The sequence below is a fragment of the Colletotrichum tamarilloi genome (genome assembly GCF_030869305.1).
Source record: "Colletotrichum tamarilloi strain Tom-12 chromosome Unknown Scaffold_221.1, whole genome shotgun sequence".
In the NCBI taxonomy this organism is placed as follows: Eukaryota; Fungi; Ascomycota; class Sordariomycetes; order Glomerellales; family Glomerellaceae; genus Colletotrichum; species Colletotrichum tamarilloi.
The window spans coordinates 1-14,713 of NW_026849605.1; the positions used below are offsets into that span (position 1 = coordinate 1).

General features: G+C 50.2%; 4 protein-coding genes across 4 annotated transcripts; 2 read left to right on the forward strand and 2 right to left on the reverse strand.

Annotated features, from left to right (window-relative positions):
• Positions 1-1,456: 1,456 nt before the first annotated feature.
• Positions 1,457-2,841, reverse strand: CTAM01_16428 (uncharacterized protein; the record flags this gene model as incomplete). The annotated part of the gene is made up of 3 exons (XM_060532421.1): positions 1,457-1,744; positions 2,183-2,431; positions 2,521-2,841. 3 exons carry the CDS (start codon positions 2,839-2,841, stop codon positions 1,457-1,459), a joined length of 858 nt encoding a protein of 285 aa, XP_060372991.1.
• Positions 2,842-7,398: 4,557 nt separating this feature from the next.
• On the forward strand, positions 7,399-8,949 carry CTAM01_16429 (uncharacterized protein; the record flags this gene model as incomplete). The annotated part of the gene is made up of 1 exon (XM_060532422.1): positions 7,399-8,949. The coding sequence occupies one exon, from the start codon at positions 7,399-7,401 to the stop codon at positions 8,947-8,949; it is 1,551 nt and encodes a 516-aa protein (XP_060372992.1).
• A 1,124-nt stretch (positions 8,950-10,073) lies between these two features.
• CTAM01_16430 (uncharacterized protein) lies at positions 10,074-11,408 on the reverse strand (the record flags this gene model as incomplete). Its single annotated transcript, XM_060532423.1, has 1 exon — positions 10,074-11,408. The coding sequence occupies one exon, from the start codon at positions 11,406-11,408 to the stop codon at positions 10,074-10,076; it is 1,335 nt and encodes a 444-aa protein (XP_060372993.1).
• Positions 11,409-11,904: 496 nt separating this feature from the next.
• Positions 11,905-14,281, forward strand: CTAM01_16431 (major facilitator superfamily transporter; the record flags this gene model as incomplete). Its single annotated transcript, XM_060532424.1, has 6 exons — positions 11,905-11,921; positions 12,325-12,385; positions 12,481-12,544; positions 12,685-12,882; positions 12,945-13,971; positions 14,200-14,281. The coding sequence occupies 6 exons, from the start codon at positions 11,905-11,907 to the stop codon at positions 14,279-14,281; spliced, it is 1,449 nt and encodes a 482-aa protein (XP_060372994.1).
• Positions 14,282-14,713: the final 432 nt, after the last annotated feature.

Consider the following 14,713-nt stretch of genomic DNA (forward strand, 5'->3'; position numbering starts at 1 on the left):
CGATCCCAATACGAAGTTCGCGAACATCAGGGATATCCATCGGGCTCAAATCGAAGCGGGTGAAAAGGAGGTTATCACGGCTGAATCCAGCGACTCTGAATGCCCTAGTGAGGCTGGCAGCTGTATTGTAGTGGGTGTGGTTGAGGATCAATAGTTAATAGTAATGAGGAGGTTGGGTTGTGATCCCATCGTTTTTGTGGTGCCAGAAACAGGGGGGTGCCAGGAAGTGGGTATGTTGACTTAAATCATCATGGAAAATGAGTATGCGCTTCCCACGCAATCTAATATCAGTCTAACTCCCCTAATATATTATACATGCCGTACTCATTCTTTGCCTCCAGAGGGGCTGCTAGAATACCCGCTGATACCTAATCATCTTACCACTAAGCTTGATGGTCTACCTCCGGACTCCCCGATCTCTCGCTCCCGAGGTTACTTGGACTACCCGAAGACAAGGACTACTCGCCTATATAGAACTCCGAAGACACAGAAACGACACAATTACCAGTTCAAGTGAACAGTAAGTTCTGGGCGATGCACAGGCTTGCTGGAAACGAAGCTCACTTAAGCTAAATGAAATATGTGAAAGGCTGGCCCATGCAAGGGAAGCTGCTAATGCACTTTTGAACTACGCTTATGTGCTCAACGAAAGTTCTTTTCACCAAAATTGACGTTACGATGAGCCTTGGACTGGTAGTTCGCTTGCCCTCATGTCCCCGGGCCCGACGGGGGCAAATGGAGAATGCGCTTCGTAGAGAAGGGGCAGGTTAAGACTTGTTGAATGAGTATGAGTGTGCCATCTATCTATCTACATGCAAAGACGATGAGGCATGAAATGATAGCCTGTCTTGCGGGGTCATACGTTGATGGGCTTTATTCATCTTCATGCTAGCAAACACCCTTTTCGTATGGGTCTCCGTCTCAGACTTTACAATCCTCTCGCCAGAATGTCTCGTCTAAAGCCAGATCTCTCTCTCTTACCTGGTAATGGGGCCTTCAGGACCATTCCAATTGAACCGCAAAGTCAAACCAATGCACTTGAAGCATAACGAGCTATTCAATTTGACTAGGTATGAAGTAAAAATCAAATAAATCTTTCAAATATAGCTCGTCTTTTGAAATTCATTCCTCCCCGGGGGATTGTTCTAGGTGGATATAACTCTACATTTAATGACATTACGTGATTACTGAAGATATGTTTACAAAATTCTTTCCTCGCACTTCATCCACCTAGGGGTTAAGGGTTTGACTTGGTGCAGGTTGATTCAGTACGGTGACTGTGAGAAGGAACGCAGTACTCGACACTGGAGGACTACTTGTGGACGCGAGAGTAGGACTTGTAGACCTCGTATCTATCGGGAGGGGATCCGTGGTTGGTAGAGTGCGGGTGCTGGATCCACTACTCGCTGTCGAGGCAGGAGACGTAGTTGACAATGGAGCGCTGCCGCTCGACGTCTCAGAAGGGATTGAAGCAGAGACTGAAGTAGGAGACGTTGAAGAAAGCGGTAGAGTCGTAAGGGGGGATCCGCTGCTGGGAACGCTTGACGCTGGTGTAGTCGAGGCTGAAGTGCTCAAGGTCGCTGACTGGCTTGAAGTTGTCGCTAGAGAGGTTGTATTTGAGTAGTAGAGCGAACTGACGCTGCTTGATGATCCCTGGGACGATGTTGAAGATGACGCCGACGATGATGGAGAAGTGCTTGAGATTACTGGGCTGGCTGGTAGGCTTGATGTACTCGAAAGCATGCTGTTACTAAAGCTCGTACTGGTGCCAGAAACCGATGTATCCGAACTCAACGAAAGAGAAGACGTAGTCGAAGTAGAGGAGACGGTCGAAGATGAACTCGAACTCGTAGAGTTGAGGAGGCTCTCGTCCAGCTGGTACACGGTGTACACCGGCGCGCCCAGCTCAAACGGAATCGCACCGCCACAAGGCGCCGAGGGGAACAAGCTGCACGGATTTGTGCAGTAATTATCGTTTGGGAGAATTTCCGATGAGAACGGTGTTACCGCTCCTGGCACTAGGACACTGCAAATGCAGAGAAACTTTGACATCATGGTGATCGTTCGCCTGTTGGTCTTGCAGTACTGTTGACAGTCGACTGGTTGATTCGCCACCAAGGGGTTGAAGAGGAGATCGACGTCGCTGACCATGGAGTTATCTAAGGGGCCACAACCTATGTACCGTGCTGGTGCGAGGGGGGCGGGAACTAGGGTGTTGACTGGGAACGTTGGGATGCTTCTTGTCGTTGAGGTTGTTGAGGTTGTCGAGGTCGTTGAGGTTGTTGAGGTCGACGTTGTTGAGTCCGTCGAGGAGGACGAAGATGACGAGGAGACGGAGGAGGTTAACGTCGGTGATGACGATGTCAAAGGCGTGTCCGTGGTTGTCTGAGAGGTCACCGTCGAGGATGAAGACAATGTCGTGGCAGTGGTACTGCTGGTTCCGCACGTAGCAACCGCTTTGTACAAATTGAGATAATTCGGGTCTCCACCACATCTCGCGTTCGAATCGCCTAGGCACACTCTGTTGCATAGAGATTCGGCTACTGAAATGATGACAGGCGATACCGTCTCGGGCACAATTGAACATCTGCAGTAGTAACCGTCGTATAGGCTTCCGTACGTCGAACCAAGATCGCTGCAGAACCGCTGGCACTTGCCAGGAGTCAGAGCAGCGTCGCCCAGTAGACGGCTGAAGACCGTGTTGAAGTTTGGGATGAGGACACAGCCGACGTATTGCATCACGCAAGGGATGCTGTACTGCGACTGATCGGAAAGTTGCGCGTTGGTGAAAGCCGTTGCTAGCAATGCCAGGAGCAGCCGGGCTACTGGAAACCGCGCCATTGTGCTGATCGTACGTCGTTGTTCGCCGCTTGATGTTGATATACTTTGTGTAGAGAACTTGGCCGATCGAACGGGTTTACTGAATATCTTGCACACTTTCGTTTGCTTCTCTGGAAGTGAGATTCCCGGTCAAGGCGCAGTGCCGCAAGTAGTGTTCGTGGGAAGCCTTTTGAAAGATGAGCTAGAACAACTATTCAGGGGCCAGCTTCTGTTTTGAGCAGTGGCAAATATCTACCCTCGTGCCTCACATCGAACTGATGAACATTATCCATGTTACGTTAAGCCCGCACTGGGTGGACGCGGATTGTATATTGGCTTCGGAGACAACGAAACTGACTGCGCGATGGCTGGAGCCTGACTCCTTCAGAGGATTGGTCTCAACTCTCAAGAATGTAGCGATATTACAGCTCAGGTTGTTTGTTACACTAACAATGGCATTTTAGGGAATGGGAGACTGCCTTTGCTGGCATGCTGACTTAGTTCAATCTGGATGTCTTGGTAAGACAGAGAAACCAGACACTCAAAATCTCTGAGGCAGCTTTCTGTTCCTTGTCAGCAGTGAGGCTTTGAGGATTGAAAAGCGCAGTCTCCCATCTTGGACAGATGCATCAATAATCGAGTCGTGGAGGTTACGATTTGGTAATCAGTAAACTCACATATCCTGCCAAGCATGCAGTCGGAGCAATAGGAGCATATTGATGTGGAGTTCAACATCTCTCCCATGCTCATTCTCGTAGAAGGAAGTGTGCGCTTCATTCAATATGACGTGAGTTGAGCAATTCCTCAAGGCGGTGGAAATATGCACACCTGAGCGGATGCGGCGCTGCTTCCACCACCAACGATGATCCTCTGGCTTTCTGTGCCTTTGCATGATCGTGTGTGCAGGGGAGGCACGCATGTCGTGGAAATAGGATTACCACAGCGTTGGGACTTTTGGAATGGCTATCTGGTCCTCCCTATAATTGATTTCCGGGCTAGATTCCCCCCTCGGACACTTCACGAATCACGTCGCTTGAATTTTGAAGGTGTGTCTCGGATCTTCAACCTTCTGGCAAGGGGCTGGCTGGACTTGATCCGGAGACTCAAGCTGCATCTTGGCAGGGAAGAAGCTGACCAAACAAATGACCCAAGAATTGTCTTGTCTTTGTCGATCCTAAATCACATACGTTACGCTTGTTGTCTGCGCTAGGGAATTCCTGGCATGGCTAGGAAAGGGGCCTTTAAAATTTGGTGAGGTTGTATCTATCCGTATGATATAGAGACATCTGATCGAGCAGAATTCAATCTCCTCATGCTTTATGGACCAATTGTATACGGGGGACAGACTACTAGGCGCAATTGAAAACTTCAAGGCTTGGTCTGCACCGTCGATTTCGAGACGGGGTCAGCGCATATGGTGCCGCATTTCTCTATCGTTACTCTGCCTATCCTCAAGCCTTGTATGCACGTACTAGATGAGACAAAAGTAGCAAAAGGGAATGAAAAAGCAGAGCTTGCAATATCGGCATATCCCTAAAAGACCGGAGTCTCTTGGACGCTCTGACGCCGTCTGGCCCTCGATGGGGTAGTGGCCCATGGAGCCACGAAACAGCTGATAAACGACATCACCAAACGATAGCCGTCAGTCGTACTTCAAACTTGATGCATTCGTTCCTCAGAGCTGACAAGTGAAACATAACGATTGGGCACATCAACAGCCGGATGCTCGTGAGCTTGATGATCTGTTCTGCACGCAGCTCTCAATGCATTGATCATTCCAATCTCGAAGCATGTGGTAGGTGAAAATTATTCTCATGGTCGCCGCGCAGGAGCCAGGTTGTGTCCTCCCATCTGATGTTGTTTGGGCCTAAGCTCGTCTGAATGTCTGTGGACAAGCAGTAAGATTGCTTGGGCCTTGTGGAGAGGGCAATTTGAAGACCAGATCAACTCCACTTAGGGGTGTATCGTGCATACACACTGTGTAAACATGGAGATCCACTAGATTGTCGTCAGCTGTACGTAGACACAGCGAATTTCGCGACATCACCTCACATACATAGTTTTCCGCCTCAAAGTCTCGGAAATTGCATTTTACCATCAGTTGAGCGAATTCAAGAACCCATTACTTGAAATATCGAGAAAGGAGATTCAGAAGATTTTTGAGTTTGAGACTCAAAAACATGAAAAGTATCTTTTCCGACTTGTAACATCTCGAAGCCCGCAAGCAGGCGGACGGAGGCTGAGACGCAGTTCTAAGCCCTCGCTAATCTTATCCGATCATTTGAATTGAGATTTTGATTGTGCATTGTGGTAAGATGTCCTCGATTCCCCGCAATGATGCACGCTCATGGTCAAGAATGAGGTTGAGCGTAGCTGTACGCACTTGGCATTGCTTGATGCCCGACCCGACTTTCTGGTACGCCGGGGCTAGAAAAAGGTCAATCTCATGATTGAGCAATTCCCAATGAAAACCTTGTTCTTACTGTGCTGCTCTTTGCAAATCTTAACATTGGAGCCAGTAAGCCAAAGTCTGCCACTCGCAGCCCACAGCAGAAGCAGAAATGCTGCTTTGACGTGGTTTCAGCTCAGATGATTATGATGTTGGCCGCAGAACCCGGTTGGATAGTCGCGCTGTATGTGAGTTCTCGGGGCAAAGCGCGCACAGAAACGTTCATCCAGGAAAAGAGTTCCCCCTCCGCCGTCCCTCTCGGCTTATTGAACCGGCGGTTAGGCGGCAGAGGTATCCACCACGAACTCCACTTTTGGCCGGGCGGGGTCCGCCCTATCGGGCTCGGGCCGCTCGCCCCGCTCGGCCCGACATTCTCTTGAGACACCGTCCTTTCTTTCTACCAACACCAATGCTGTGGACTTGGCCCATGTCGGGCTGCGCTATGCTGACTGCATTTCTTCGACAGAGGGCTATCAATGCGGCACTTTTGTGTACATTTACTGATCAAGCTGCACTTCGGATTCGGGTTATTTTCAGTAAGCCAGATGGGATGTTTGATGAACCAATATCAATCTACCCTGAAGAAACCTGGTAGTACCATCCACAAACGCCATTTTCTCTCTAACAGTCATTGAACGGTCATTGTCTGTAATTGACATTGGTCTAGAGACTTGGAACATGCCGAAAAGCGCTATCGTCATCATCGAATGTCCAAATCTCACCTTGTCACACTGCATCTCTGGCTGGAACCGGCACATTTGTCAAAGTCAGGAGAGGAAACCGAATGCCGCACATAGCCTTACCGTCTTAGACTTCACGTACCCCGCGCGCCTCGCCGGTACCCCGCAACTCTCATCACAACCTTGAAAGCCTCGATTGCTCTATACCGACATCCAAGAATTTCGAAGTAATTTGTGCTTGTACCGGTCTGATGCGGTTATTGTCGGGTGTTTTATGAGCCCATAAGAAGTAATTCAATATGAAGCTTAAGGTCGTAAGATTGCGATGCTTCTCTGCAAGGAGACGGCAGCAATGAAGAAAGCCAATGGAGTTGGGGAATCAATGCAAGAATGAGGGGTCCAAGAACCTAAACAAGAAACGGCCTACATTTGTTGCGGACAACATTGGGGAAATGGAGCAAGACGCCACAAAGTCCGCGCCGCCACGTGGGATCAAAAGTTTGCTATTCATCGGTAGCATCAGTGGCACATAGCTTTTATGTCATAGACCTGACAATTTGCTCAATGTATGAGTCTAGCTCGGTTGTCACTTCAAACCGGGCCAGTTCCCCAGCTTCTTCCGATGTTGCCGCCGCAGAAGGATCCCGGTTTCTGATCAGCCTTTGAAGCTGCAGCCTTGAGTTTGTTGGGACTGATTCTCAGCCTCATGATGGCCCCATGTCCACACGCGGGGAACATGCTCTCTTGAGATTTGCTCCCAACATTGTAACCCCTCACGGACTACTGCACGATGGTCCTCTCAGGGTTTCAGTGAAACCTACTTCGCGGGGCTCTGCAGAGAAGTCTAGGTCGTGCTGACAGGCCCCTCACGGACTTGGGCACGAAAGAGTTGTCAGCCTTTGACTTCGTCTAGCGTCAAGCTCTGCTTCAGCATTTGAAGCGGGCTCATTTCACATGTGACTGCGAGACTCAGGTACTTTGGCGATACTCGTCGACACTCAGACCAATGGTTCGTCCACGTTGAGAGGTGAATACGACCACGAAGACCTCACTGATCTGACTTGCAGAATCGAGTCCGACGCTGGAAAGTCTCGGCCTCGTGTATGTAGCTGATGCTCTGATGTGTGGTCTTTGTTGCCCCGCAGCAGACCATGCGAAACCTTCGCACGATGGGAAAAGATGCATAACACGTACGAGCTGTTTGAGTTGAGGTTTACGCATTCATGATTCACCTTGCAGAACCGAAGCTTGCGGCACAATTGGAGAAAAGTGTGATCTTCTAGTCTGCCTGAAAAGGTATAAAGACCCATCAAATGTCACGCAATTCTATCAACTTGCAGACCAGCAGCAACAAGTTTCCAGCTCAGTTCCAAAGACTTCAGTGCTATCAACAAATCACAACATCTTTTAGCTTATTACAACATACTCTACCTAACTTTTAAATTCAAAATGGGTGACATCCGAGGTTCCGAGAGAGACAGCAACGTCATTGCCCTTGTCGAGGCTATCCTTGGCCACAAGATCGAGAGCATGCCCGGCTCTTCATCTCAGAGCACCTTGGAGGACTACGAAGACCTCGTCGAAATGAACAGGGACCACGAGTTCAGCAAGGATGGTCCCCGTCCCGACTCCCCACCCAAGAACCCTTGCGTCGGTGCCGTCAATCCCTACGCCTTGGCTGAGGCCCTGATCGGCCGCAGGATTGACCGTCACTCGATGGCTGCTGCTCAGATCCTTCAGAATGTTCTCCAGACCGACTACGATGAGCTCTTCGACATGCGCCATCACTCTGTTCTCTTCGCCGGTATGAAACTGAACGAGAAGGAGAGAAAGGCTGAGATGTACGACGAGAAGGATATGAAGATCCTTAACGAGCGGGACCTTATGACCCCCGACTTTTCTGGTGTTCGCAAACTTGAAGATCTCGAGAAGGTCGGACTCAAGGACCTCAAGGACGCCAAGGTCAAGATGGCTCGCATGAAGAATGGCAAGCTTCGCCTTGTTCTCCATGCCCATGAGTTCGGCGAGACTGTTTCAAACCGCAAGGTCACCATGTCCATCAATGAACTCGTCACTCCATTCAGAATGCAGAAGGGCCGCTGGCAGCCACCCAACGCCTCATGGCGAGACATGTACGACTACTTCTTCCAGAGCGTCAACAAGCGCCTGATTTCCGACATCACCATGTTCCAGCTTGGTGACCGCCGTGAGACCAATCGCCAGTTTGACGACCCCACTCAGGGCTGCTCCAGCAACAGTTGGTTCGTCTCTGCTCTCTTCTCTGTCTTCTGGTCCGATCCCAGCGCCATCAACCGCGCCACCCGCGTCCACACTCACGGCAACGACAAGAAGCGCTTCCTGTCTGTCAAGTTCCACGACAAGGGTGGCAAGCAAAACAACAAGACTGAGACTGTTGACGTCAACTACGAGATCCCCATCAACAACTCCGACAACGAGCCTCTCTACTGCCGCTCCAGTGATGGCGCCGACATCTGGCCCTCGCTTTACGAGAAGGCTTTCGCCAAGTGGATCACTGGCTCCAACTCAGAGCAGCCGGATATCACCCAGACTCACTGCGGTGACCCCATCAAGGCCATGGCCCAGATCAACGGCCGCACGCCTCACTACTACAACTGTGACAACCACCCTTCCCACACCCTTTTGGGCTTGGTCCGCGCCAACAGCGTCAACAACAAGACCATCAACCCCATGACGGCTTACACCTATGCCACCGGCCGCGAGTTCCACGGTGCCAACATTGTTGCCAACCACGCCTACTCCGTTCTCGGCTACTGCGTCATTGGAGACAAGCAGTACATTGTCCTCCGCAACCCATGGGGTGTCACCGAGCCCCAGGGTCTCACCAGCTACACTGGTCTCCTCGGCCGCCTCGAGCCTGAGATCTGGAACCCCGCCACCCTCCTTGACCACGGCGGTCTCTTCGCTCTTGAGGCCGACTCCTTCAAGCGATGCTTCTCCTGCATCGGTGTTGCCAAGTAAACGTTGCAAAATAAGTGACCGGTCACTTATTTTGCAATAGATTTCAATGGCATTTAGTCTGGCAACTTTGACTTGGAGCATGGGTTCGCTTTTTCTTTTTTACTCTGCTTTTTATTGTATCGCAGGCTCATTTTTGGGCTTGAGTCTCATAAAAGTTGTATCGTTTCGCTGTTCTTTCCGCCTAATGCTACCAGAACTGGGCCAAAGCAGCTGGCGGTGTGACGGAAAATGGCGGGAAACTCAAAAGCAGATTGAAAAGTTGGTCTGGTACTCGGTTCGATAGTAAAATTTAATCTCAGTTGCCAAGCTTATTGTTGCTGGTGTTGACGTGAGCATACATACATACATGCAGATCTTCAGTGAAGTGCAATGACCTCCCATTCCCTGCCCGTTTGACAGAAGCTGTCCCCCCATTCATTGATCAAGCATTCCCCAACGAGCTTGCAGTGATCGAGAAAGGCAACGTTCCCGAGACACAATAAGTCGAAGCCGGAGCGGAGTAACTGTGAAAGCTGAGTCTCTCCCACGTCCATCGCGACATGGCTGTCAGTTATCGGCCGAACGACAAATGGTACTCGCGCCCCACGTAACAAAACCATGAGATCATTCTTTCTCGCCCCGGGTGGCAACACAACTTTGTGAAGCTCTGAAGGAGAACCGGCAGTTCTATTGTAGGCACCGATAGACTTGTTTTCAAGCATGCTTGTCCTGTCAGTGACCCTGTTGATGACCTGCTCACCTTCTCCGGACCAGGCAGCTGTCTGTCGCCCTCTGGAGAACAAGTGACTTTCGATTGTGTGGGATCCCACATCTAAAGTGTCCCCTAATGATCGAAGGACGTTTTCCATACGTTCCGGTGGGCCAGAAGGTAGTCTTGAATCATTGTGGGTCCCTACATATTTCCTTCTGTGTTTCTGAAGAAGAAGTCGAGCCCATCTCGCCATGATTTTCCGACGCAACTCTGTGGGGTCGTCGCATTGATTTCTGATGGCTTGAAATGAAAGTTCGTCGGCTCCCCGAAGTCTGATGTCAGGTCCGACGTGCGCTATGGTGCCAATCACTGAACCAATCGTCAAAAGAACCTTATTGTCGTTGAGCCACGCCATGCTCTTGGAGGCTATATCTTATCTTCTTTCACGTTCTTCATCCTTCTCTTCACTCAGGTAACTCAGAGTTGTTGGAACGATGGGGCTAGCGGGGTCCAGAGGGAGCGAGCCCTCGTTGAGTTCAGCGGCGGCATGCATGGCCATCAGCCGCTGCTCTCGAGCGACCTGGCTTGCGTCCCAGTCAGGAACCCACGAAGGCAGCGCATCAGCTTGAACAACTCTACGTAAAGAAGACAAACCGGTGATAGAATGATCGACGTAGCTCAGTATGTCTAGACTCTTATGTTCTTCCATGATGTAGCGAGCCAAATTAGTCTGTACCTCGGCTTGAGATTTGCTGTAATCAACAGCCATCAGTCTATTGTCAAGATCCACATTCGTTGAAATCCCTAAGAGGGCAAATATTTTGTCCCGGGGATCTGATGCTTCAAGCTGACGAGCTCTGACAAGCATATCGATGATGTGTGCGCTTCTACCACCATAGTTGGTGACGTTGGCGTGCCAGGAAGGTCGGAGGTGGACCAAACCATGCGACTCTTGGTAGGCGCAGCGGGCTTGAAACATGTCGCGGACAATATCGACTCTTTCTATGGCTTGCATGCTGTATCCATAGCGATCGTGGTATCTTGGGTTCAGCAAGAGGGTCTTGCAGAAGTCGTTCCATGGAACTCGTCGATGACCACACTGTATTGATACTTTCTTCGATACAACAACTTCCTGGAGAACCCAAACGCGCAAGAACCAAGCTTTATTCAGGACGCTGAGCTCAACATCAGCTACATCTCCTCTGAAGTAAATAAGATCTTCCTCGAGAGTCGACGGCAGCTGGGTGTCTTCGTTGCCGTCTTCGTTCAGTGCCCACTCGCTTTGTCTTTCGAGAAAGTTCCAAGCTGAGGATGTGGTATTGCTTCCATCATCTTCTCCGAGGTAAATGACTGTCTCTAGAGCGGAAGAATAGATGTTGCGCATTTGATGAACTTGGTGATTTCGCTCCGCAACATCATTCTGGTTGATACACAGCGCGTCTGCCCAGAGCCGTATCGGACAATCTCGACGACGAAGATGACGGAGTGCTTCGGAAAGGTTTCTTCCAATATAGACCTCGTGGTTATTGACATATACTAGCTGAGGATCGCTTTGATCCCCCCAGACATACGACAACGCTACGTACGACTGCTCGAGCTCCTGGCAAGTAGATATTTCGGTCGACAATAGCTCGCACTGAATTTCGGCATCGTGAGTAATGGCGGGGTAGAGGATCAACACCCGAACGACGTCGGACTGCGCCAGAGGAGTATAAATTGTCGATGCATAGGACGGTGGTGAGTAGACAGGTGGATCTTCTCCTGACATGGTAATCTCGTAGTGAACTGCTCAGTCCTCATGCGATCGTAGTAGGTAGGCAGTGAAACTTCGTGAAAAACCAGGAGCTCAGCTTCGAATCAGCTGGAATGCATGGGGTTGCATGGGCATTACTTAAGCAGATCAAGGCCAAAGACGCCGCCTTCAACGACTGGCTAGACTAGCTGCAGCATGCAGTATCTCGGTTGGGACTACCAAAACTGGCTAGGTGAGTAGGACAAGGCTAAATGTGCTTGCCAAATCCAATGGCAGGAGGGAAAAATGAAGGTTTTTGCACAGTATCCCCTTGGATGATATCGAACCATCTAATATAGGCCGGGAAGGTTCAGAGTCGTAAACAAATGAGAATCAATAATAACAAGCTAGGAGGGGTTGAAGTGAATGATCTGATAAGGTGCTCTTCGAACCTCACGGCCGCTAATCGGCACGCAGTATAGACTAGTAGTGAAGCAAAGCAAAGCAAAGCAAACCAAGGGGTCAGCTCACGATGAATGAACTGAATTCGTAAGTATCGAGCTCTGAGTAACTGATTCCAATTCCCAATCTCGAAGCGATCGTAGAAGCATTTAACGTTATGTGTGCTAGTAATGAACGCTCGCACGCACACATCCAAGAGTTTATTGCTACTAGAAGGCGGGTTGGTCTTTCGACGTCATCTGAACTAGACGAAAGTCTATTAACTTCATTCTCATATGGACCTCCTTTGCTTCGTGAGGAACAATATAGTATTACATGGATGCCAGCCCATGACTCCACGGGGCCAATGTTCACTGGTCCAGATGGAAGCTGAGTGGCGTTAACGGACTACATTACATATATCTTCAGTGGCAATGTATTCAAAATTTTGAGGTATAATATGATGTACAGTTAATCCGCTCCAAAAGCTACCACTAACAAGCTGTGAAAGGGTCCGCGAGGTCCTGATTGGATCCGCCAAGTGCGAGCCAGATCGACCTAGGTCTAGATGCGTAAGTGCTCGGTGAGGCAGCCATATCGCGCAAGCAAGTGATCGCCTTTTTCCACAGCAGCAGAAAAACCACGCAAATATCTCGTTGAATGCAAGGAACCTCTTTGGTCTGCGTGCATAGTGCAGGCCGATTTAGCCTTTACCCTGCAGCAGACCAGTGGTATGATATTCCGATATGAGCACAAGCCAACCGCCAGCATGTAGCAAACACATTGATTGAGCAGTTGAGCAGTTGGAAAGCCGTATATGAGCTGACTGGAATATCATCTGACGCATGACGGTATTCTCTCTCTCCTATAGTTCCAGATCTTTACATGCTCTCAGAGTCTACCCACGAAATGTCTGTTCACTCCGAGACCGTGAGCCTTGAGACCGTCCGCCGTGGGGAGATAGAAACCCTTGACGAAGCCTCGAGCCGGCCTAGCCTCGCTGTAGACAAAGGGTCGTCTGCTTGGCTCTTCATACTTGCGTCATTTGTTGCTGAAGCCGTTCTCTGGGGTATGTCCGTCGCAGGTCGAAACTTCAGAAGCTTCATCTTGAATACTTACACGGGTATCTAGGCTTCCCGCTGTCACATGGCGTCTTTCAAGACTACTACTCAAAACACCCTGCCCTCAAACATAATCCAAATATTGCCGTCATTGGAACCGTTACCACCAGTGTCTACTACCTCGGTGGACCACTCGCAACGCCCTTGGCAGCACGATTCCAGGCATGGCAACGATACATGATCATCATTGGCTGGTCGGGATGTGCCTTATCCCTTCTGGCCGCCTCTTTTTCGACTTCAGTGCCTGCACTCATCGCAACCCAGGGGTTCCTCTACGGTTTTGCCTTTGTATTCGTCAACTATCCACTTCTTCGGATGCTCAATGAGTGGTTTATCGAGCGCAGAGGTCTTGCATACGGAATCATGTCGACCGGTGCTGGGTGTAGTGGTGTTGGCTTGCCGTTCCTTCTCGAGTCGCTCCTTGCAAAATATGGGTATCAGACAACGTTACGCGCTATGGCTGTGGCACAATTTATCACCTTGCTCCCCATGATCCCCTTCATCAAAGGACGGCTTCCTGCCTCAAGGCGGGGCACTCTGAAGAAAGGCGATTTCAAATTCTTCAAAAGGCCACTGTTCTATTGCTTTGCCATGACCAACTTCCTCGAAGCTCTCGGACACTACATCCCCGCTCTCTATCTACCGACATACGCAACATTGTTGGGCTTCTCGGGGACGATGGGTGCGCTGATTCTAGCGGCGAACAATCTAGCCACGATCTTTGGTCAGCTGGCCCTCGGCCACATCACAGACCGCGTCAACAACGTGCTCGTTCTCGTCTTCGCCTCCTCATTTGTTGCTGCAGTTGCGACCTTTGCCATGTGGGGCTTTGCCTCGTCCCTTGCACCTTTACTTTCCTTCTCAGTGGTGTTCGGACTGGCGACGGGCGGGTTTCCTTGTCTATGGAACAAGTTCGGATCGGCCCTCTCAGAAGACCCGGGGCACGTGTACAGTTTCATGGCATTTGGTAAAGGTGTGGGCAATATTCTGACGGGCCCGATCTCTGCATCGCTGGTGATGGGACCTTTGACACGTGGGTACGGCCTCGGTCGGTTTGCGCCGTTGATCTTGTACACTGGATCGATGATGTTGGCATCCTCACTGGCGATTATAAGCTGGCCACTCACGCGGAGGGCTGATAAACGCTGATTGATGTTTGTTAAACTTTATGCACTATCATGTTTGGTGTTCACATCGCGTCTAAGTAGCCAATCATACATTCGAATTTCAGCTTAGGAAACTGTTTCATACCTACTGTCACACAGACATGTGCAGGGTCAGCACCTCCGGAGTGACCTGCCGCACCACGCGGCAGAATTTCCAACATTACAGCAGACGCTGAGCTAACATGAAGTAGAGAGGGATGTGAAGACCAAGTCGGGAAAGTGGAGTGTCCGCTGGTAAAAAGCAGGGAATGTGATCCGGCCCGGCCTGGCTGATGACAAGGGGGACCATCTCGGCTGCATGTCAAGTTGGTCCGACGCAGGCATCACCCAGTGTTCACGTTTTTCATCCTATCACATTCGTCAGTTTTTTGGGGGCCACAGAGATTCTCTCTTGGATGCTGTGTGCAGAGTATCGAACCAACCGCGAAGCGCCTGATGGTGCCGTTGGTGCACTGCAGGCAAGCAAAGCAACGGTCCAACATGCGTTTCTGTGGTGCGGTTGCCTCCGCCAACAACAGTCAAAAGAGCCGGGGTCGCCAAATAGAATCTGTCACTTTTGTAATGTTCTTTGTTCGTTGCAATTACCCGGCTTTCTCATGCTCGTTGGGGTCCT